This window comes from Cucurbita moschata, unplaced genomic scaffold (genome assembly GCF_002738365.1).
Source record: "Cucurbita moschata cultivar Rifu unplaced genomic scaffold, Cmos_1.0 Cmo_Scf00001, whole genome shotgun sequence".
Classification (NCBI taxonomy): domain Eukaryota; kingdom Viridiplantae; phylum Streptophyta; class Magnoliopsida; order Cucurbitales; family Cucurbitaceae; genus Cucurbita; species Cucurbita moschata.
Window position 1 is genome coordinate 10107985 of NW_019268517.1, and position 22667 is coordinate 10130651.

At 37.5% G+C, this 22667-nt stretch overlaps 5 protein-coding genes across 6 annotated transcripts in view; 1 reads left to right on the forward strand and 4 right to left on the reverse strand.

The window, feature by feature from the left end:
• LOC111452821 (ERBB-3 BINDING PROTEIN 1) overlaps positions 1-3210 on the reverse strand; it is a 4416-nt gene extending 1206 nt beyond the window's left edge. Inside the window, exons 1-8 of one of the 2 annotated variants that reach the window (XM_023093734.1) lie at positions 2966-3210; positions 2761-2845; positions 2463-2612; positions 2227-2380; positions 937-1289; positions 768-859; positions 497-676; positions 52-159 (exon numbers count right to left, since the gene is read on the reverse strand). In XM_023093734.1, the coding sequence (XP_022949502.1) occupies positions 77-159; positions 497-676; positions 768-859; positions 937-1289; positions 2227-2380; positions 2463-2612; positions 2761-2845; positions 2966-3059 (1191 nt within the window). In that variant the 5' untranslated portion in view covers positions 3060-3210 and the 3' untranslated portion in view covers positions 52-76. Of the gene's footprint in view, positions 1-50; positions 160-496; positions 677-767; positions 860-936; positions 1290-2226; positions 2381-2462; positions 2613-2760; positions 2846-2965 lie in introns of both variants that reach the window. The other variant, XM_023093726.1, reaches the window with a different exon arrangement.
• Positions 3211-4645: 1435 nt separating this feature from the next.
• Positions 4646-8372, reverse strand: LOC111452837 (mitochondrial succinate-fumarate transporter 1-like). Its single transcript, XM_023093745.1, has 2 exons — positions 7710-8372; positions 4646-5402 (listed from the first exon to the last, which is right to left on the reverse strand). The coding sequence occupies exons 1-2, from the start codon at positions 8121-8123 to the stop codon at positions 4866-4868; spliced, it is 951 nt and encodes a 316-aa protein (XP_022949513.1). The 5' UTR covers positions 8124-8372; the 3' UTR covers positions 4646-4865.
• A 3090-nt stretch (positions 8373-11462) lies between these two features.
• Positions 11463-14696, forward strand: LOC111452811 (pyruvate decarboxylase 2-like). The gene is made up of 6 exons (XM_023093715.1): positions 11463-12078; positions 12153-12316; positions 13213-13863; positions 13960-14077; positions 14164-14352; positions 14434-14696. The coding sequence occupies exons 1-6, from the start codon at positions 11554-11556 to the stop codon at positions 14602-14604; spliced, it is 1818 nt and encodes a 605-aa protein (XP_022949483.1). The 5' UTR covers positions 11463-11553; the 3' UTR covers positions 14605-14696.
• A 904-nt stretch (positions 14697-15600) lies between these two features.
• On the reverse strand, positions 15601-19436 carry LOC111452802 (transcription factor bHLH140). The gene is made up of 6 exons (XM_023093702.1): positions 19243-19436; positions 19011-19132; positions 17829-18766; positions 16483-17104; positions 16217-16387; positions 15601-16129 (listed from the first exon to the last, which is right to left on the reverse strand). Exons 1-6 carry the CDS (start codon positions 19277-19279, stop codon positions 15791-15793), a joined length of 2229 nt encoding a protein of 742 aa, XP_022949470.1. The 5' UTR covers positions 19280-19436; the 3' UTR covers positions 15601-15790.
• A 627-nt stretch (positions 19437-20063) lies between these two features.
• On the reverse strand, positions 20064-22420 carry LOC111453662 (ammonium transporter 2-like). The gene is made up of 4 exons (XM_023094887.1): positions 21631-22420; positions 21270-21555; positions 20739-20842; positions 20064-20591 (listed from the first exon to the last, which is right to left on the reverse strand). Exons 1-4 carry the CDS (start codon positions 22402-22404, stop codon positions 20157-20159), a joined length of 1599 nt encoding a protein of 532 aa, XP_022950655.1. The 5' UTR covers positions 22405-22420; the 3' UTR covers positions 20064-20156.
• Between the last annotated feature and the right edge of the window lie 247 nt (positions 22421-22667).

Sequence of the window (22667 nt, forward strand, 5' to 3'; positions counted from 1 at the left end):
TTTTTTTTTTTTTTTTTTTTTTTTTTTTTTTTTTTTTTTTTTTTTTTTTGGGTTGGGTGTGGTTGTTGTTGACTGCTCATTCTTGAGATGCAGCGCCATTTGCTGTGGTATCCATGGGCTCAGCACTTGTAGGGTCCTCTGTCTTATCACCCTTCTTACCTGCAGCAACAATGGAGTAAAGGTGGCATAAGATGAAATTCTATGAGAAACACAACTGACCAATGTTCTTAACCAACAAAAAACTTAATAATTCTAAAACAGCAACCAGATATCTACGCTGGTCGAAGTGGTCAGAAACAGAAAGTTTTCACATGTAACTCAAACCAATGGGTTCCATGCAAGGTGAATATCCAAGATTGGTCCTTGGTGTCAGTTTGAACACAAAAATAAACCAGTGTTTAACCGTAATTACTATGCAAGGCAATTCAAGATTAAAAACATGAAGTCTTATAAAAAAAATGATTGAAAACACGAGGTTTTCCGTTGGAATGCTAACCTTTCTTCTTCTTTCCACCACCCTTTTTCTTCGTCTTAGTGCCCAATGCTAACCATGCCTTGATTTCAGGATCATCCGTCGTTATTGTAGGCTGCAGATCTTGCAGAGGATGAGATGTGACTCGATCAGATCCATTAGGCATCAGCAAAACGGTGAATTTGATATGAGCAATGTAATCACCTGATAAACACAGAATTTAGTTATTGCAGCAAAAGCAGACTATTCAAGCTTAGGCCAGTAGGCAGCTAAGCTAAGACATGAGCAGTCTCACCAGGCTTCTCTTGAAGAACAGGGTATGGCTGCAAAAGATCATGGTTAACACATTCCACCAATCCAAGCCGAGCCCTTTTCTCTTCTAAAGCCCTGCAATTATGAGATAATAAACATAAAAGAAGTGGGGCAGAAGTGGAAATTATCGACAATTTGAAACAATAACAAACCTAGCGGTGAAAGGCATTATAGGAAACTTCTGTGTTATTTCACTGAAAATGAATCTAGAGGCTTTCATCTTTAAATGATAGTTCCTGTCCACAGCTCTCTTATAAATAGTTGTCTGCTTCTCATCCAACAACTTAGGCTTTCCTTCACCTGTGCTTGTTACAATATCTATTGAATACACTTCGTTCTCCTCAAATTCTGCTTCATCAACCCTCGTCTCAGGATTGGCAACACTTAATACAACCTTGTTCCCATCAATCACAAACTGCTTCATCTGGTGGCTAAGAACACCTTCCACAATTCTGCAATCATAAGATGCAGCGACCTTTTGAATTGCCTCGGTAACATCCTTGTTCTGGAAAATATAGCCTTAACAAATGAGTTACGAAAGAAATAGAAAAGTAAATCAGTAAAAAATTGAACATGACAGCACGTTCCTCAACTTTTCCGTAGGGTGAACACACATGGTTATCTTGGCAATACTTAGAAAAAATGAGTAAAACATCTTAAACATGTGTTTAAAGATTCACTTATCCCAATTTCTAGACATTGAAATAAAACTACTGCAAGCCCATAATACACTATCAGTGTAACTATGACATGAAAAGGCTTCGTACACAATCCATTGCCACAATAGTTGTCATCAAGTAGAGACCCTGTTACCATAGACCTTAGTGTACAATAATATGGTTGTAAAGAGAATTTAGCACAGAAAAACAATTATAAGACAACACAAAAATGAATTGGCCTAATATGGGATAATACGTTTGACTACAGATAACATGCAGCCCTAACGTTATTAGAAATGTGGTCCGAATCCATGAAGACAACATGAAAAAGAGGAAATAAAAAATCAACAGAAAAACTCAGCAAAGTTTCCTTTCCAATAAACAGAAAATCAACATTCATTTCATAGAAACTTAAATATATTGGATAATGTGTTTTGACTAGAGAAAAACAGATAAGGAACCACACTAAATTGATTTGGCCCAATGTTGAATATTATGTTTGATCACAAATGACATGCCCACCCAAAACATTCCAAACATTGCCAGATTCCTTGTACGCAACAGGGAAAAGAGGAAATAAAAAAAAACAACTGATTGCCTCGGCAAAGCTGCCTTTCCAATAAACAGAAAAATTAACATTCATTTCACATAAACTTAAATATATTCAAACATTCACTAGGTATTCTTTTTAAAAAAATCATGACCTAGATTGACCAATCAGACCCAAATGTTTATAGAAAATGACACAAAGAACATTTATATTTCAACAGAATAATAGGTCACCTTTTTTCCAGGCCTCACAAGCCTTAAGGCAACTTCAGCTGCAGTGTTAGCAGCTGCAATTACATCAGCAGCTCTTCCTGTAACGGGACCTTCTTGGAGCACATGAGTATGAGCGACAACAGCAATAAACCCGTCAATATGGCAACCCAAATCACTGCATAAAGACAAAATTCCATTAGGTCATCCTTCCATCATTAATTCAACAACTAAAATACAAAGGCATTAGTACAGCTTACATCTTAAGCATATCACCCTCTTCCATAACTGTCTCGTCGCTGGAAAGTGGTGAGAAGTGACAAACAGTGTTGTTAACAGAAATACAAGTTGGAAAAGCAACGCCTCTTTCAATCTTCTTCTTAACATTCTTGTACACATTGCCAGTTTGTCTATTAGAAAAAACAGAGGGAGCATCCAAATAAATAAGGCAGTTGATCGATTAACAGTGAAGAACTATCCAAACATTCAAGTGACTTGGATAAACGCAATAAAGACGAAGTTAACAGTTTCTTCAACTTTAAGAAAACTAGCTCTTACTCTCTAATGAATGAATCTCCTTTCTCACAAATGTCAACAATCTTCGCTTTTGGTTTACATTCCGATATCACCAACTGCAATGCCCCTGCAAAATTATCCAATTGATCACTTAAGCCTCATTTCCTCATAACATACATCAATACAAACATCAGAGAACAGAGTAACAAAAAAGAAGATATATAAAGAATGGGAGAGAGAGAGTTACTGTTGACAATATCAGCGGCGGTCTTGTATTTGGTGACTACTTCAGGAGAAGTAAGATCGAGCTCCTTCTCCTCCCTTTCCTCGTCGGACATCATTTACGCCGGCGAAGAACAATCAAACCAAGGGATTGAAAACGGCGGAGAGAAGGAAGTGAAGCAAATTAGGATAAAGCTCTGTTGTTCGATAGAGAACAAGAGGAAGACCCAGAAGAAAGATTTAGGGTTACGATCGGTGAGGCCGCGCTTGGATTGCTTTATATAAGATTTCGTTTCCAATTATGGTCTAGGGTTTTGGTTGCGTCCTTCCTTTAGCAATGATGCTGTGGGCCCCACCACATGGAGATTTTAGGTAAAAACATAATTTTGTATTACCTGTCTATTTCCTTTTATTTCTCCATTTATTTTTAAGACATGTTTTTCGAAAATAATATTAAAATTTATTAGTTTGTTCTTTCCATTTAATTAGAGAAAATCTTTTAGAAATTAGTTCCTCATTTGTATGGTACAACTTAAAACACTCTACGCCACCCATTTAAGCATAATTTGGTAAATAATATATTAATTATTATTTCATGTACGCAAGTGAACGTCTTCAAGTTCTAACATAGTCTGATTAGTAATTTATCAATCGCTTCTATCGTAATCAGCCTACATGTCATAGGCACTCAAAGCGTGACCTCGTCGTGGTTCGAATTTATAATCTCGTCATATCTCTATAGACAATATCAATCGAGATAGTTTTTTATTAGAGGTTGGCTAATGTCTCTCTAATAGGCCCCAGAACGTTGTCGTCGTCAAGGAGGGACAACCCTTTAACCTGCCAACCATCATCTGCCTATGCGCTCTTACCCTCGTATGAACATAATCGTTGTTGGATGAAAGTGTTCCACATTGGTTAATTCAGGGAATGGTCATGGGTTTATAATTAAAGAATAAACTCTTCATTGGTACGAGGTCTTGAGAGCTTATGCTCGAAGTAGACAATATCATACCATTGTGGAGAGTCGTATTTGTCTAACAATCGCAACTAAGGAATAATTAGAGATAATATCATACCATTCTGGAGAGTCGTATTCGTCTAACAATCGCAACTAAGGAATAATTAGAGATCCCCTAGTCACCCTGACACAGTACTCATATGATACTTAAAGTTCATTCATCCCAGAGCCTAGCATTATCCATACAAACTCAACATTAAAGGTATTATTGTAGACATTCATTAATCAAAACGATTTCATTATTAAAAGTTAAGTAACGACCCTACATTGTTCCATGAATCGAGATAAGTTAACGACTAAGATTAGTTGGTGAACCCCTAACCATCCTCACATAACATCAAGAATGACATGATAAATCAACCTAATCATGGATCTCGATCATGCTTACATTTGTCCCTATCAAGAATTTAAACATTGATGCTAATCAATTTACTTCTAAATGATAAGAAATCTGCCATGGAATCAGAGCCCTCCATTCCACCCGTGTTATTAGCCAAGCTCATCAACATATCTATACAGAGGTAGCATCATCCAACAAATTCAACCATAGTGCCTTTTTTAAAAAGTCAATATTATTGTTTATATATATTGTAACAGCTCAGGCCCACCATATGGACTTTTTCCTTCGAGCTTTCTTTCAAGGCTTTAAAACGCGTCTGTTAGGGAAAGGTTTCCACACCCTTATAAAAGGTGTTTCGTTCTCCTACCCAACTAACGTGGATTCTCACGTATACATATCTAAGAAGAAATTAGATCATCCATTACAAAACAGCATTCACCAACAAGAAGTTATTGATACTCCCCAAGAATCTAAGAATTGTAACTAAAGAATAAGCACTACCCAGACACTAAAGAGCTGCCACAAAGCAAGCAGCACTAAAATTTCGAAGGGACTGCCGATCTATTATGTGGGAGCATCATGAAGATGTCTCCTCTCATACAAGCCAATGATTTGATCGGCCACAGCCCACACAATGGCCTGCCCAGGTGGAATCCTCATGAGTCGGGGCAGCAGTCCTTTCCACAAAGCAAAAAGTCCTTCCTCTGCGTATATAGTTCTGATAGCATGGACCATGCCTTTGTACTTGAGTTCACCTGTGCCTCGGCTCTGAGCCATTAGCCTAGTTTTCACAACATCAAAAGGACCAGTGCATATAGGCCCGGCCGTGCCTGCTAGGAATCCCGATACCATCGATTGCCATGGTTGGAGGACTTTCCCATCCCCTTCGTGTCTGTTCCAAAGAACAACATCAAAAGCATTCTTGGCAGTAAACATGGCAGCCTGGTTGGTACCATTTCGCATAACAGTTGGGGCAGCACCAGCCCACAGCCCTAGGAGGCCTTCTTCTCGAATGATCATTCGAGCACAGTGCACTGGACCCTTATACTTCAGGAGATCAGGACTCAATCCTTTCTGTTGCTGCAATCTAATCTTCACCACCTACACACAATAATAATCACACTTATATGTTAGTCATCCCACACTTCTTCCTGCTTACGCACTAACATAGAGTCCTGCTTACACACTAGAGAATAGTGTAATGGGACAGAAATATCTCTTAATTGACCAGCAAAACCGAAAGGAAAAGAAAGTTTGAGATGAAAGGAGTCAAATTAATCCATAGAATGTAGTGGAATGACCCACAAGAGCAAGAAAATAAATATTTCATTCTCTGAGCCCAGCTTTTCATCTTACTCAAACCTTTGAAGTTGAATTTGATTCCACGACGTCTTTAATTATTGACATCATCATCTTGAGACATTCTGTAGATCGACTCTAGATACAGATTACTTGCTTAACTCTCCACTTTGGTGAAAATTTCTGACTTAATATATAACTAACATCAGAAAAAGATGCATTTTGACTTGCAAGGAGGATAATATGTTGATAGGAAGATGGAGACTGCCGGTACTAAGGAACTAGGCATTTGCATTATAAATAATTTGATATAGAGACTGGAAAACTTGGGAGTTAACCTGTTACGAGGGCACTGTTAGTAGATATTGTTCACTTTGGTCTGTAACGTATCGCCTTCAACCTCACGGTTTCAAAACGCGTCTACTAGGGAGAAGTTTTCACATTCTTATAAGGAATGCTTCGTTCCCCTCTTCAACTAAAGTGGGATCTCACAATCCACCCTCCTTGGAGGCCCAGCACACCGTCCAGCGTCTGGCTTTAATACCATTTGTAACAGCCCGAGGCTACCGCTAGCAGATATTGTCCGCTTTGGTTAAATACATCTACTAGGGAGAGGTTTTCACATCGTTACAAGGAATGCTTCGTTCCCCTCTTCAACTAAAGTGGGATCTCACAATCACCCTCCTTGGAGGCCCAGCACACTGTCTAGCGTCTGGCTTTGATACCATTTGTAACAACCTGAGGCCACCGCTAGCAGATATTATCCGTTTTGGCCCTAATGTATCGCCGTCAACCTCACAATTTTAAAACGCATCTAGTAGGGAGAGGTTTCTACACCCTTATAAGGAATGCTTCGTTACCCTCTTCAACTAATGTGGGATCTCATGTAACAATTGGGAAAGTTGCAAATAAACCAATGGATTGTGTCCACCAGCCACCATAGCTCAAGTCAGCAACCACATTGGCAGTCGCACTAGGTTTCAGATGGAACGAGCAAGAGATGTAAACCTAGGCAAATCAGATCTCATATGTAAATACCTGTATATATGTTCATAATTTTTCATTCGCCAAATAGGAGAATGAAAAGTAAAGTAATATTTAGGATCTAAAGGGAGTAACCACATGCTTAAAAGGTGCAGCCACATGCTTTCTTAAAGTACAAAATCAGAAGAAGATGGACACAAAAACTAAAAGTAACATTGGTTAGGGACAATTGGACCCCTCATACTTTTTATATTGTGAACTTCGAGCCTATGTCCTCGAGACTCTGTTTTATGGTTTCACCTAACCTCGTACAATGAAAATAGTTATCCATACGTATATACCAATGATCTTTCCCTTCCTTAGCTAACGTGGAATTCAGATTGCACTCCAAACAACATTCAATGGCAAACAATATGCTCCGTTTGATCTTACTATGTCTATGACAATATTTTTAATGTCGTAAACTTAGAGATACAGAAAGAGCAGAGGGGGTAATAATGTACCCTCCCCCTTTTGAAAACTAATTAATTCCTAATGTATAGAAGGGCCAAAACACCACTACCAATGCACCAACAAACAAGTAATATATTATATATATCCTATTCATCCTGACAAGGTAATGGCAGCGTCTTATTTGAAACCTCAATTCGCTATTATAAAACGACTAGTCTTCCATTGAAAACAAAGGCCATCGACGTGCGTTTCAAATTGATTATGTAAGCCGCCACTAAAAGGTCAGCAAAAGGTGTCTATATTATATTATACGATATCAATCCTTTCAGTGCCAACTATCGTCCACGACACGGTTTCCCGTTGTTCATAAGAATCAGCGCCCTCAACTCGACCTCGAGAACAATATTCAGAGCAAACGATTGCCAATTTCTAATTCTAAGAATTAATTTCATAATCGCCAATCTGAGGTTAATTAACTGGTAATACGTCCTTCCTCAGGAGTAATTTCGAATTCGATATTCTAAATGAACAAATAATAATGATTCCTGTTCCATAACTAAATCCCTCGAATTTGAAATTGAAGACCTGAGTTGAATTGTAGCAGATTATATACTAATGCGAGAGAGAGAGAGAGAGAGAGAGAGAGAGAGAGAGAGAGAGACGTAACCTCACCTCGAATGGAGTAACGATGACGAGAGCTTCCAAAACCCCAGCACCAAATCCAGAAATTAGACGAGCATGATTGCTGAGTTTTCCAGTCTCGGAATCCTTAAACGCCGTCTGAAGCACCGCATTGGACCCCATGCGAAGCGCATATTTCAAGGTCAGGTGCGTAGCGAAGGGAGTCAATCCCTTCCAAAGAGCTCGAACTCCTTCCGTTCGAGAAACCGTGGCTCCACAGTGAACAATCCCCTTGTAAGCCCCGGCCCGATCGAGCTGCAACCTAGTCTTGATAACATCAATCGGCTGTAGACAACAGGCCTCCATCACCCCCCCAAGAGAACCGGATACCGCCTTCATGTACGGAGGAATCGATTTCATCGATCTCTGTTCCGTATTCGACCGACGAGCTTCCTGATTCTCCATTTTCCCGGTCTCGAAACCCTTATCCGTTAATCTTTACTCCTCCAACTTCCTCTCGTAGTTCTGTTACTGAAGTTCGACCGCCATTTCCTTAAAGCTCGCCAGTAAATATAGCACCACGAATGAAGAACGAATGCTTACAGTTGCGTGTTAATGGCGGCCCGGGAAGAAAAGTTGGAACTCTCAACAGACAAGAAATGGTTCAGCAGCCAGCCTGACCTCTTGTTCCGTGCTTAATGAGTTGTCATAAATAAATAAAATAAATAAATACATAAATAACCCTCGAAGATTTTGCTTGTTCTTTAATTACAGGCTGTCCATGTCAAATAAATCACAAAGAATTTAGAGAATAAAATACAGTTGAATGAAAGTGTTAAAGTCAAAAGTTTTGGGCATAATTTTCTTTTTCAAGGTTTAATCTGGAGTGGGCCAACTTGCTTTTGGGCTTTAAATGTTTGGGCCATTGGACTCAAATAGTCCAATCTGATGCAAGCAAGGCCCAACGGCCCAACGGCCCAACGGCCCAAAATGTTTCTAAAAACATAATTGATCGTGTTTAAATTAAATTATAAATATACTATCAAATATAAAAATATTTTATTTAAATTTAATTTTGGGCTTCAGACCTTAATTTAAGTATATATATATATACTCTCATTTGTATATTTAATAAGTTTTATTACATTTTTTAAAAATTTTGTTTTATTTATTGGCGAAGTAATTTTGTGGGAAATTTTTTTTTTTTTTCAAACAAATAATTAGAATCTTTTCTGTTAGCTGACAACGAGGCGATGGAGCATGTGGTTCAGGTGAATGATGGCCATGGGTGACACGTGGCAAGCATGGTCCGTGGAAGACAAATGCAGACCGGGGCAACCTTAAATAGACAGTCAAATACCAGGTTACCCAAAACCGCCAAAACAAAAGGTGGCTCGTCATTCACTCACCGCCACAACAACCCAATTTTGCTTCTCATTTTTATTTCAACTACTTATTGACGCTGTTGACACAATGTTTCTTGCTCTCCACGAAAAAAATCTAAGTCATTTATTTATTTATTTTAATTAAAGCAATATTATTGTTTTTTTTTTTTTATTGCCTTTCCAAAATTCACAGGCTGTATGGTTTAATGAATTACCTTTCAAGGAAAAACCAGTAATGGCTGCGTTTCCTATTTTTTTAATATTTAAATATAAAAAAGAAATAATATTTTAGTCGGTATACTTTTAAAACGTTCATTTTAATAATTGTATATTAAAAAGTAACCATTTGAAAAGTTATAAAATCTGTAAAATGTAACTGTTGAGTTGTAAATGAAAATGTGTATGAAAACGAGACCAAAAAAAAATTAAAATAATTACATTTTTAAAACAGAATTATAATAAAATTTTTAAAATATCAAAATAATTTTTAATAGCTTATTTTAGTATTAATACCACTTACAACAGATGTGGTGTTGTGTTGGGACCACATAGTGTAAATATTAGTCCTTTTAAATGTTTAAAAATTAAAATAAAATATTTTTAAATTAAGTTTTTATTTCTAAATTAGGTGTAAAAAATGGAGTCAGTTTTATAAAATTATTTTAAATTATTTGATTTTGGATTATTTAATTCAATTAGAAACCATTTTAAAAACTTGTTTTCTTTTGGTATAAAACGACGCTGTTTGGAACTTAGCACGTAGGTGGGCCCATTATATTCTGCTCTGTTCCGTTGCATGCAAAACGCCGCCGTATAAAACATGCACAAAAAGTAGTTTTCCGTTTGTGATAGAGAATATCCCACAGTTTAACTAGAATATTATGGTTAATTTTCTTTCAATAATTAATATAAAATCTGTTAGTAATGGAATTTTAAGTTAATTTAAAATATTGGAATTTCATATTTATTGTCATATAAAACAGAAAAATCAATTCCAAAATGTTGTCATTTTTAAAATAAATAAAAAAGAGTGAAAAATATCAATTATGCAGCCAGATCGGACCAAAGTTAACCGATTGGAATCAGCCATCGTGGACCATTCACGATCAAGCTAGCTTCACTTTCTGTTTAAAAAATGGTTTGATTAATTTATTAAAACATTTTTAGAAATTAAAAATCAAACAAATAAATTTAAATTTATAACTCAAAATAGTATTTATAAATTTTGTGTTAAAAACTAAATTACAATGCTTTAAAAATACTCCCTCATTTAAAAGTTTATAATATGGTAGTTTTTAAACGGTAGTATTTACTAATTAAGTGATGTAAATATTTAATCCTAATATTTATGCTAAGTCGTTTTTTATTATGATTATTTAGTTCAGTATATATTGTTCTTGATACTAATTATTACCATTTTGATACTAATGGTTGGTATTCATGTCTAGTTACGTATAACTTATATTAATTTTATATGTAAATAACGTTTTGAAAATTTTATCTAATTTCACACGTCACTTCATCTATCCTCTCAAATGTTTACTACTTCAAAAAAAAAAAAAATGATTATATATAATATTAAATGTATTTTAATTATAATTATCTTTTAAAAAATATTAAAATATGAAATAATTAAACTCATTTAATAAAAAAGGGAAAATTCTCATTTAATTAATTACAGATATATTTTAAAAAGTATTAATTATTTTGGAAAATAAAACCAACACGTTTGCAAAATTTCTGTAAATAGCTAAACAAACTAATGGTCCAAAAAGAAGAAAATATTGAGTCCCACATTCTTTTATAATTTAAGAAAATTTTAAAATTCAATTATTAATTTAAAATCCTCAAAAGAAAAAAAAAAGAAAAAAAAAAAGAGTCATTATAATTTGCATAACGAGTGATTATTATTATTAATTTAAAAAATAATTAATAAAAGATTAAACATATATTCTAATCCCTAATATTTCACACTCGAGTGTTTTCTTAATTTAATTTCTTTATATTTTGAAAAATAAAAATATAAAAATATAAAAAATATAAAAAGTGTAAATTTTGATACAGAAAATCATTCATTGAACCTTTTTTTATATTTTAAAATCTATATTAGTAAACTTGTTATTTTCTTGGATAAAAAGAAAGGGTAAGGACGGAAAGACATATTTAGCCTTGAAGAGCAATCGATGGAGGATTATAATAAATTACAAAGGAAAGGACAAAAAGGTAATTAGTCAGTTTGGATTACTCGTGAAACTTCCGTTCGCAGTGATTAACGGAATCCAACCCATGAGAATCCACAGAGATCACCACGCTTTTTTAGAAACCGCTTTTCAATGTAGTAAGTGGTTTTTCTCTTCCAAAACCGCTTTTGATTATCCAGCTGCCACTGCCACCCTTCCGTCTTGTATATATACAAACCTCTTCGTTTCCTTTCCATTCCATCGCTCAAAAACCACCGTTCTCTAATTCCCAAGCTCCCATTTTCCGATTCCGATTCCGATTCTCAGTCGATGGACACCAAAATCGGCTCCCTCGACGTTAGCAAACCCGCCAATGACGTGGTTTGTTGTCCATCCAATGGCTCTGTTTCCGCCATCCAAGACTCTGTCCCTACCGCCGCCGTCACCTCGTGGGATGCCACTCTCGGCGGCCACTTGGCACGACGGCTCGTCCAAATCGGTATCACCGATCTTTTCACTGTCCCCGGCGATTTCAACCTAACCCTTCTCGACCATTTAATCGACGAACCTAGACTCACCAATGTCGGGTGCTGTAACGAACTCAATGCTGGATACGCCGCCGATGGGTACGCTAGAGCCCGTGGTGTCGGCGCGTGTGTCGTCACGTTCTCCGTCGGCGGTCTTAGCGTCTTGAATGCCATTGCCGGAGCGTACAGTGAAAACTTGCCGGTGATTTGCATCGTCGGTGGCCCTAATTCGAACGATTATGGAACAAACAGAATCCTTCATCATACCATTGGGCTCCCTGACTTCAGCCAAGAACTCCGATGCTTTCAAACCGTCACTTGCTATCAGGTACTAAAGTAAACAAGATCTTGTTCCATAATTTTAATTTATTTTTTAGAGTTCTAAATTTTGTTGTTGTTTAGGCTGTGGTGAATCATCTTGAAGATGCTCATGAATTGATTGATACTGCCATTTCTACTGCCTTGAAAGAAAGCAAGCCTGTTTATATTAGTATCAGTTGTAATTTAGCTGGGCTTCCTCATCCCACCTTCAGCCGTGATCCAGTTCCATTTTACATCCCTCCCAAGTAAGTTCTGTAGCTCGAGTGGCTTTGCTTAGGACTTCTCCCGTGAGGGAGATATATTATTTACTTATAAACTCATGATCATTTTCTAAATTAGTCCGAATTAGTCCGTGCATGACTCCCTCCCAACCATCCTTTCTGCCCCTGAGGCCTATGGGGGCCTATGAAGGCTATAGAGCTCTTGAATAACCTCTCCCTAGAGTCCTCAAATGATAATTTTCTAAATTAGCCCATGCGGGACCCCTCCCTCCCAACCATCCTTTTCACCTCCCCGATGCCTATAGAGCCCTTGAATAGCCTCCCCTTAATCGAGGCTCGAACGCTCGACTCCTTCTCTAGGGTCTGGGACCTCCCTCTCAACCATCCTTTTCGCCTCCCATGAGGCCTATAGAACTCTTGAATAGCCTCCCCTGAGGCCTATAGAACTCTTGAATAGCCTCCCCTTAATCGAGGCTCGACTCCTTCTCTAGAGTCCTCGAATAAAGTACCCACTTTGTTCGACACATGATTCACTTTTGACTACACGTTCGAGGTTCACTTGAATAGTCTCCTCTTAATCGAGGCTTGAGTCTTTTTCTGGAGTCCTTGAATAAAATACACCCTTTGTTCGACGACATTTAAGGATTCTGATACCATTAGTAATTATGTACCTTCATAATGGTATGATATTATCCACCTTGAGCATAAGCTCTGATGGTTTTGCTTTGTGTTTCCCCAAAATGCTTCGTATCAATGGAGATGTATTTTTTTACTTATAAGCTGATAATCGTTCCCCGAGTAATGGGTTCTTTTCGTTTATGAAATTTAAGCTTAAAAATCATCCATTTATTCGTTATTAAACGGTTGCTAAGGACTGAATTGGTTTGAAATTATTGAATGGATTTGTGTGATTTGAACAGAATGAGCAATCCAAATGGGCTAGAGGCTGCAGTGGAGGCGGCAGCACAATTCTTGAACAAGGCAGTGAAGCCAGTGCTTGTTGGTGGGCCTAAATTGCGAGTTTCCAAGGCATGTGATGCCTTTGTGGAGCTTGCTGATGCTTCAAGCTACGCCATGGCCGTGATGCCATCGGCCAAGGGGCTTGTACCAGAGGACCATCCTCATTTCATTGGAACTTACTGGGGTGCTATCAGTACAGCCTTCTGTGCCGAGATCGTCGAGTCTGCCGATGCCTACTTGTTCGCTGGACCAATCTTCAATGACTACAGCTCTGTTGGCTACTCTCTGTTGCTCAAAAGGGAGAAGGCTGTGATCGTGGCGCCTGAACGTGTGACAATCGGCAATGGACCAACGTTCGGTTGTGTTCTAATGAAAGATTTCCTTCGAGCTCTTGCGAAACGGATTAAGAGCAATATCAGCTCTTATGAAAACTACCATAGAATCTTTGTTCCTGATGGCGTTCCTGTGAGATTTGGGCCAAGGGAAGCCTTGAGAGTCAATGTTTTGTTCCAACATATTCAGAAGATGGTCAGTAGTCAATCGGCTGTGATTGCTGACACAGGAGATTCTTGGTTTAACTGCCAGAAACTTAAATTGCCAAAAGGCTGCGGGTAATGCATATTCAAATTCGTTCATTCGTTCGTTCGTTCATTCATTCAACTATTTCTGTGCAGATTTGAAATGGGATTTTCTCTTTTGGTTTGTAGATATGAGTTTCAAATGCAATATGGTTCTATTGGTTGGTCAGTTGGTGCCACTCTTGGATATGCTCAATCTGTACCAGAAAAAAGAGTGATTTCTTGCATTGGAGATGGAAGCTTCCAGGTAAGAATTGGTTCAATCGAGCTTTGACGCTCGACCCCATCGGAAAACGATCATCAGTTGATCATCGATACTATTTTACATTGCAGGTGACAGCACCAGACATATCGACAATGATGCGTCAGGGGCATAACACCATCATATTCCTGATAAACAATGGTGGCTACACCATAGAAGTTGAGATCCACGACGGGCCTTATAATGTGATCAAGAACTGGGACTACAAGGCATTGGTCGATGCGATCCACAACGGGGAAGGAAAGTGTTGGACGACGAAGGTGAGTTGGTATCGAATTTGGTTGGTCATTTGAGTTATGTTGAGGAGGAATTCTGTTTCGTGAACGAGTTTGTCGTTGCAGGTTCGATGCGAGGAAGAGCTTGTGGAGGCAATCGAGATCGCGACCGGAGACAAGAAGGACTGCTTGTGCTTCATTGAGGTGTTTGCTCACAAGGATGATACTAGCAAAGAGCTATTGGAATGGGGCTCAAGAGTCTCTGCTGCCAACAGCCGCCCTCCCAATCCTCAGTAAAACACAAAATAAAAGAGATCTTTTGACGCAATTAATGTTGTCAACTTTGCTGTAGTTTCTTTTTTATGATCCTGTCTGTCTTCCCAAAAAAAGAAAAAAAAAAAAAAAAAGAGCTTGTTTTGAGAGGCAACTAGAATTTTATAATTTAGTCCCTATGAATTTTATAATTTTATAATTTAGTCCCTATGATTTTCTTTTTTACATTGAGGGCATGAGAAATTTATAGTTTAGTCCTACAGATAATTAAAATTTAAAGAATTATAAAAAAGGAAAGGAAAAAAAAAGATATTAATTGCTTTAATAAGGAAAAGGCCAATATTTAATAAATTATTTCTATTTTGGTGAATTAAATAGGATGATAAAAGAGAATTATTCTTTAGAGGGTTTCACTTTTGCATCATACTGACTTTTGAAAATTATATTCCTTTTATGTCAACGCCACCAATTAAATTATTTTGTTCCCTTTCACTATCTTCACTTTAATTAGAAAACATTTTGTTTGCTATTTTTTTTTTTAATTTTGTAATTATATTTAAATTTGTTTTTTAATGGGTTGTAGAATATATTGGAAAAATAACCTTTTGGATCTTGTGTTGTATAGTTTTTAATTTCAAAATGTTATATTTATATTCACAACTTGCAATGTTGATTTTAATTTATTCCTATCTTTGGTTTTTTTGATTTAATTTTGATTTAGTAATTAAGATTTAAAATTTTACATTTTTTCCACTATTAATACTTCTAAATATTTAATAAATAATATTTATGTATAAATTAAATTAAATTAATGATGGTGTTCAATAGTTTCGATTAACATATTTTTTTATCATTTATTAAGATTAATAAATATAATAGACATAAAATTAAAATTTATATTTAATAGAACAAAATAGTCTCGTGAATTTTTAAAAAATGTTATATGAATTATTAGATATAAAATTCGAATTTACCAAAAGATTAACTTTTAAAAATATATAAAATTTGAAAACATATATTAAAAAAATATATATTAAGATCTATCAGAATTCTCCGAAAAACTAAACTGGTTGAGAGCTAAAAGGTGATTAAGAACACTATTAACTAAGGCTTCCTGAGGCCATCAAAACTACATAAACCCCCCAAAGATATTGAGCTCAAAACATATACAACCAGAAAATTTTGTATGGAGGACATTATGAAATGAAAACTACGAAAGAAAGTTACGAGAATTACCTGAAGCATTCACTAAACGACCGCCCTCGAGTAGCGTGGAAGGGAAAGGCGATTGGCATTTGGAAATATGTGTTTTCAGCTTGGGTAAGTTGGGATGGGCACTTCTGCATCTGTTGCAACGAAACTCCATAGACATCAAGCTCTCGTCGTCCTTGATGATTGCCTTTCCATGGCTACTGACTTCGTCTATAACGTCGACCGAGTCTCGGAAGAAATCGGTGTTGAAAGAATTCCAATGCTTCTTGTTCTTCAGATGACTGGAGTCAAAATCTTGGCTTATAACATGTAGGTGCAGTTGCCTCATGGATGGAGCCTGCAAGAAAGTAAACAGAACACAGAAAAGTTAGTTCATCAGAATTTCGTGTATATATTAGCCCCTCCAAATGTACTAGTGACCTACCGAGTGGTATCCGAGGCGAAAAACCAACGATGCATCGTCATGAATGAACTTATCAATCCACTTCATACCCACGGCGTGCATCGTTTTCAACAGTGGAAGGTGTTCTTTATGTACATCAGCTAGTTGATCGAGGCCTTCATATCGAGCCACTATCAGAAGATGCTTGCGTGCCTGCAAAATAAGTTCAAAGTTAAGTCTCTTATTTATCGAGATGGCAATAACTCCAACTAAATGCTCGAGCAATAGATCGAAGAATGAAAGATTACTTTTGGATAAATATCATTCAGTACTACAACATCATCTGATGTCTCCAGTACAATATTGGCATGTCTCTCGGGATACATTGCAGTGTTGTAAAGTGCTTGTGCCCATGAGCCCCAGTGCTTACTCATCTTGTGGGAAATCTTATTGTTGTTTTGGTTTAATGCTTCAGCTGATTCCTGAGTTCCTTTCCACTTTTTGCTTCTTTCAGGAATTTGCAACTCCGCTCTCTTAAACTTGTGATGGGTGTCCTCAGAGTGTTTTCGTGATTCTGAAGGTGCTGAGCCGAGGCGTTCGTCAATTCCCTTCGCCGACTTAAACTCATCTTTTACTATTGAAATAAAGGCTTGAAATAGAGAAGAATAAGCATCACGAAGAAGCTTGCAACCTTCATCATAATCATTGTTGAGATAATTTGGTCTTTGAGGATTCATGTTTGGTCCAAGAACATGTATGACATGGGTTACTCCTTCCCTATTAAACAAAGGAGAAGTTGAAGGCAATTGAACGGCCACAACATTGCCAGGTCGAAGGGACTTGGCTTGTTGTTTTGTTGCCTCTTCCAGACTGGGACCTGCAGCACTAAAAATTGCAGCATTGACACCACCCCCTCCTGGTTTCAATCGCCTGCACGGATATCATTATTAAGGATCTTCCTTATAATGATCGTAAAAAAAACATTTCGCCTAATACTGTCGATTTTCCTCAACTTCAAAGAAGAATGACATAAGCATAACATATGAGAGTATCACAAGGAGGGTAAAATACAAGATCAAAACATTAAGCATAAACATAAGAACGTCAAGGTTAAGGCTTTAGATATAGTTCAAAATCCAAGGGCAACTGAAGAAAGTATCTGATGTAACAGCCCAAGCCCACAGTTAGCAAATATTGTCCTATTTGGGCTTTCCCTCAAGGTTTTAAAACGCAATTACTAGGGAGAGGTTTCTACAATCTTATAAGGAGGGTTTCGTTTCCCTTTTCAACTGATGTGGGATCTTACAATCCATCCCCTTGGAGCCAGCGCCCTCGTTGGCACACTGCCCAGTGTTTAATTCTAATACCATTTGTAACAGCCTAAGTCTACCGCTAGATTATGTGGCTGCTAGGATTCGAGTCCAGGTTTCCATACCACAACGTGAAATTCTCACCAGATCAAGGAATTCTCCAATTAAATGCAGAGATGATAGATATGAGAGTATCATAACTTTCTCATACATTATTTAACAATATCTCAGAGGCTTGAGAATGAACAATTATAATACAATGGCACGGGCATGGACGGAGGAAATATATACTATGAATGCCTTCATACATAGAAATAACAAACATAAATATGTCACAAGCATACCAGTTTGCAGCATTGGCTATTACATTGCAGTGCAATCCACCATCTGACTTGAGTTTAGTTATATCACCTACAAATGTAAAAAACTTGGTGGAACAAATATTTTTCTTGGCCGCTTTAGCTTTAACCAAAGACAAAATCTTTGATCCATGACTTAAGTCTACCATAACAAGTCTGGCATTCCCAAGCTTATCCATGAATTCCTCCACCATCTCAACAATAATTTCAGCAGCCTTTTCATGGCTGAACTTGAAATCCGATGTTGAAATAGAAGGAAATGCAAGAGTTGGAGGATCACTTCCAGAAATATTGTTTTCTAAGGATCCAACGCCTGGATTTTCGCCTTTCTCCGACTCTTTATTGACATTGCTCAACATCGTGCAGGAAGACTCTTTCTTTTCCTGGGTAGTTTGAGAACTTGGAAAATCCTTATTGGTATTGGCATTAGAACATGTTTTAGCAGGATTTTCTGCTTTCTTTAAGAACCTCATTATGCCTAATTGTACTTTCTTGTCTGCATTCTTCTGTCCAAAACATCCATCTGGAAGTGCATCATGTAAACCAAGTGATTTATACGTATCTATGGCGGATTGAACGTCCGTTTCACTGTGACAAAATGTTATACGCTTGAACCCTTCATTCAGGTTCGGCAATTCTTTCTTTTGCAGCATTTTATTCACAACAGCAGCAGCTTTTCCACCTGATAGGTTCCCTTCATGACCGGTCCGCTTAACCGAACGGGAGATACAGAGCTGTGCAGGAAGATCCAATACAACAGCATGTACATCCACTAGAGAGCTACCTAGTTTCACAAACTCAGAACGCTGCTCTATTTCAAGATTGCATCTGTCCACAAATACACTCTTTCCATCATTCAATGCACTGGCTGCACTCTTCAGACACTGTGCTTTGGTTCCGGACTTGCCATTTCCAATGGTATCCTAAGAAGAACAAGTTCTTTGTGTCATTTCAGAAGTGATGAATATGAACTTCAAGTGTTTAGTGAGGAAGCAATTGTAGAACGAAAGTTTTTTCCCCTAATGATATTAAGCAAGCACTTAGAAAGACATGGAACCAGAGTGTAAACAGTGGCAGGAATTGGCACAAAACGAGCTATAGTTTCACTAATAAAATAAGGTCTCAAGCATTTCATCAAACAGATAGCGTGCACTATTAGAGAAAAACCTGGCAGATTCGAACCCAAGGGCGAGAAGAGGAAGCCATTACGAGTTCGCAGAAGGTGGACTTTCCGCTTCCAGGTGCGCCCACTAATATCACCATTATGAGCTTCGTTCGCCGTTCATTTCCTTTAAAATACAGACACTCATCGTTACGAAAATCGCAAAAGAAAGAATCTCCATCGTTTACGACGGATCTTAAAATCCACAGAAAACACAGAATACAAATAATCTTACACCTTTGGCTGTCGAATTTTCGTCGATATCCATATCCATTTCTAAATTAGGTTTTGCGTCTTCCTTCAAACCCTATCAATCGCCATCGCCGACGTTTTTCCTCCGATGAGTGAAGCTTGTAAAATACTCCACGGTCAGCTCTCCCCCAAAATTCGCTGCAAATGGATTGTTTGGTTACACATTTAGCATATCCTTGTCACGTATAAAATCATTATGCTAAGCCAAGGATTTTCTTTCTAATTTTCATTTCATGATTATCCATAAAACTTATATATATAATATATATTATCTACTAAGGTAAAGATCATCTTTAATCCGTTACGTATCACCGTCTAGGGAAACATTTCTACATTCTAATAAAACAGATAGCGTTTTTCTCTCCAACCAATGTAAGATCTCACCATCCACCTTTATCAGGCCAGTGTCCTAATAACCCAAGCTCACCACTAACACATATTATCCACTTTGGCCCGTTATATATAATGTTAAATAAGGAGAGATTTTTACACACGGAATACTTTGTTCAGTTATCAACCGATGTGAGATCTCACAATCGAATTAAAAATTTGAACTTTCGTAAACGTATTTGAGAAACATTAATCACATGTGAAAACTTAAACACATTGGTCTTATTCTACACCGACTTGTATTCTTTATCCAAAATCCGAAATGCAGCACATAACTAAAAAAAAAAAGTGTTAAATTTGTTGATGATTATATATATTTATCCAATCCAGCTCGTTCAAGACAAGTTCAGAGCCTAAATTTTTTTTTGAAAGAATAATAATAATATTAATAAGAATCACACGTACAATTCTCCCTTGTCTGAGAAACTTGTGCAGAAATTGAAGAAAAAGGGCCATAGAATGTTCTCAAGCTCCTAAATTTCAAACATTCAAGAAATTCCAAGACTACTTTACAAAGTGATGGTTACTCCTCTGGCACCATTGATATAAGGCGGGGAAGTTCCTTCTTCCACATTCGCCGCCGCATTGCCGTGCCTTCTGGGATCGAATTTCTCGCCGTCGCCCCACAGGGCATAAGCTTCCTCGCCGTGGACGGCGTCGTCTCCGATCATGAGTTCCTCGTCCGGCATCCGCAACGGCATAAACAGCCGAATGAAGAGGAGAATAATGGTGGTGGAGACGATGTTCCACCCGATTATGAACATGGCTCCGGTCAGCTGCTTCAGAAACTGAACGCCGCCGTTTTTGCCGTAAAAGGCACCGCGGCTGTCGGGGATCGGTAGGTATAGTTCGCAAAGAGTGGGCTCTGCTAAAAGGCCCGTTAGAAGCCCGCCCATCATGCCCGCTACCGCGTGCGTGTGAAATACGCCAAGCGTGTCGTCAGCCTGAAATACAAATCATCTGACAAAATTAAAATTAAAATTATCTTTATTTATTATTGATATCAACTTAATTTATATTTAATAATTCAATTAAATTTTTTTAGTTATAAATTAATATGGAAAATAATTTTAAAAGATAGAAAAACTAACCTTTTGCAAGAAACTCAACCTTTTATGGAGAATCATCATAGATACCCATGGAATACTCCCTCCCATAACTCCCATTATAATAGCTGCCCACGTCTGCACAACTCCTGTTTTAAAATTATTTGCTATAAATATTAATAACCTAATTTTAAAAAAAAAATAATATTAATATCATACAAATATCAAAATTTTAATTATATCGAAATATAAAAATTATTAATCATGTCAGAACTTTAACATATAAAATTAAAAAATTTAAGAATCTACGAAATTTATAATTGGACGAAAATTTGAATTAATTTAATTATACTCATCTTTTAACCTACTAAATAAAATTTAATTTCATCTAAAAACAAACTCAATTTAATTTTATTTTATTTTTCTAGTGAAATAATTAATATTGAACATTATTATTTGATAGTCAAATTATAAATTTCAATAGCCCATACTAGTGAAGTATATTTACCGGAATTTAAAATTGTAGAAATTAATTTTAACGAATTTGGTAAATTTAAGTAGTAAAATAAAATTTACCTGCGCCGGGGGTAACGCAAGCCAAGCCAGTCATCATGCCCTGAATGGCTCCAATCACTGATGGCTTCCCGAAGTAGAACACATCCAAGATGGTCCACACCAGCAGGCTCGTCGCTGCGCTTACGTTCGTATTCAGCACCGCAATCGACGCCACCACGTTCGCTGAGTGCGGTGCGCCGCCGTTAAATCCCGACCACCCCATCCACAACATCCCAGCTCCGGCCAACATCAGCAACACATTATTCGGCGGAAACCTCTCTCTGTCGCTTTTAATCCTCGGCCCAACCTAACCAAAATCAACAGAAATTAAAAACCCCCAATTCAAAAAGAACCAAAATCCGTTCAGTTCTCGTAATTTTACCCAATAAGCGGCGGTTAAGCCAGAAATTCCAGAAGAAAGATGAATAACAAAGCCGCCGGAGTAATCAATCACGCCCCATTGGAAGAGGAACCCTCCGCCCCAGATCGTGTAGGCGCCGACGGTGTACGAGAAAATTACCCAAAGAGGAACAAACGCCATCCAGGCTTTGATGTTCATTCTCGCAAGAACAGAGCCGGCAAGTAAAATCACAGTAATCGCAGCAAAGGTGAACTGGAAATACACCAGGGAAGCCATCGGAATATTCGGCTCAATTCTCGGCGTTACCCTTCCGTCGTGGCTTACATGGCCACTTTCAGGGATATTGGCTCGGTCAATTAGGTAACTTTGCTCCAGAGCTGGAATCCCTTTACCCCACAGAGGAATCAGCTGATCGCCGAAGGCCATTCGGTAGCCGACCAAAACCCAACAGATTAGAACGGCGGCGAAGGCGTAAAGCGCCATAAACGCAGAATTCACAGCCCATTTCTTTTTAACGATGCTTGCGTAGAGAATTACAAGGCCGGGCATGCTCTGAAGTCCGACCAGAGTAGAGGCTGTGATCTGCCAAGAGTTGTCGCCGGTGTTCAGCCACGGCGGAGTTCCGGTGGCCATGTCTACCGGCGGGGCGGTGTTGTTCATCAATAAAGAGAATTTGTTTGACCGATCTTGAAGGAATTGGGTTGAGAGACGGAGGAGTTGAATGTTTTTCAGCGGAGTCGCGTAAAGAAGGTTGACTGTGAAAAACGGTGAGTTGCTTTCATTTCGTTTGACCATACGGCTCCTCTCTCTTCCTCATTTCGTGTTCCGTTTGCTTTCTTTGAAATTAAAAAATAAAAATAATAAATAAATGAAAAAATATATTTCAACTTTTCACATCCTTGGAACTTTTTTTTTAGTTGTTTAAAATTTATCAACTAATTTTTAATATATTTATTAAAGTTGGTTTAAATTGATAATAATTTAAAGAATAAAAAATAACATATTTTCTAAATTTATAAATAAAAAAGCTAATCACACTAATTTTTGTTAAACAAATT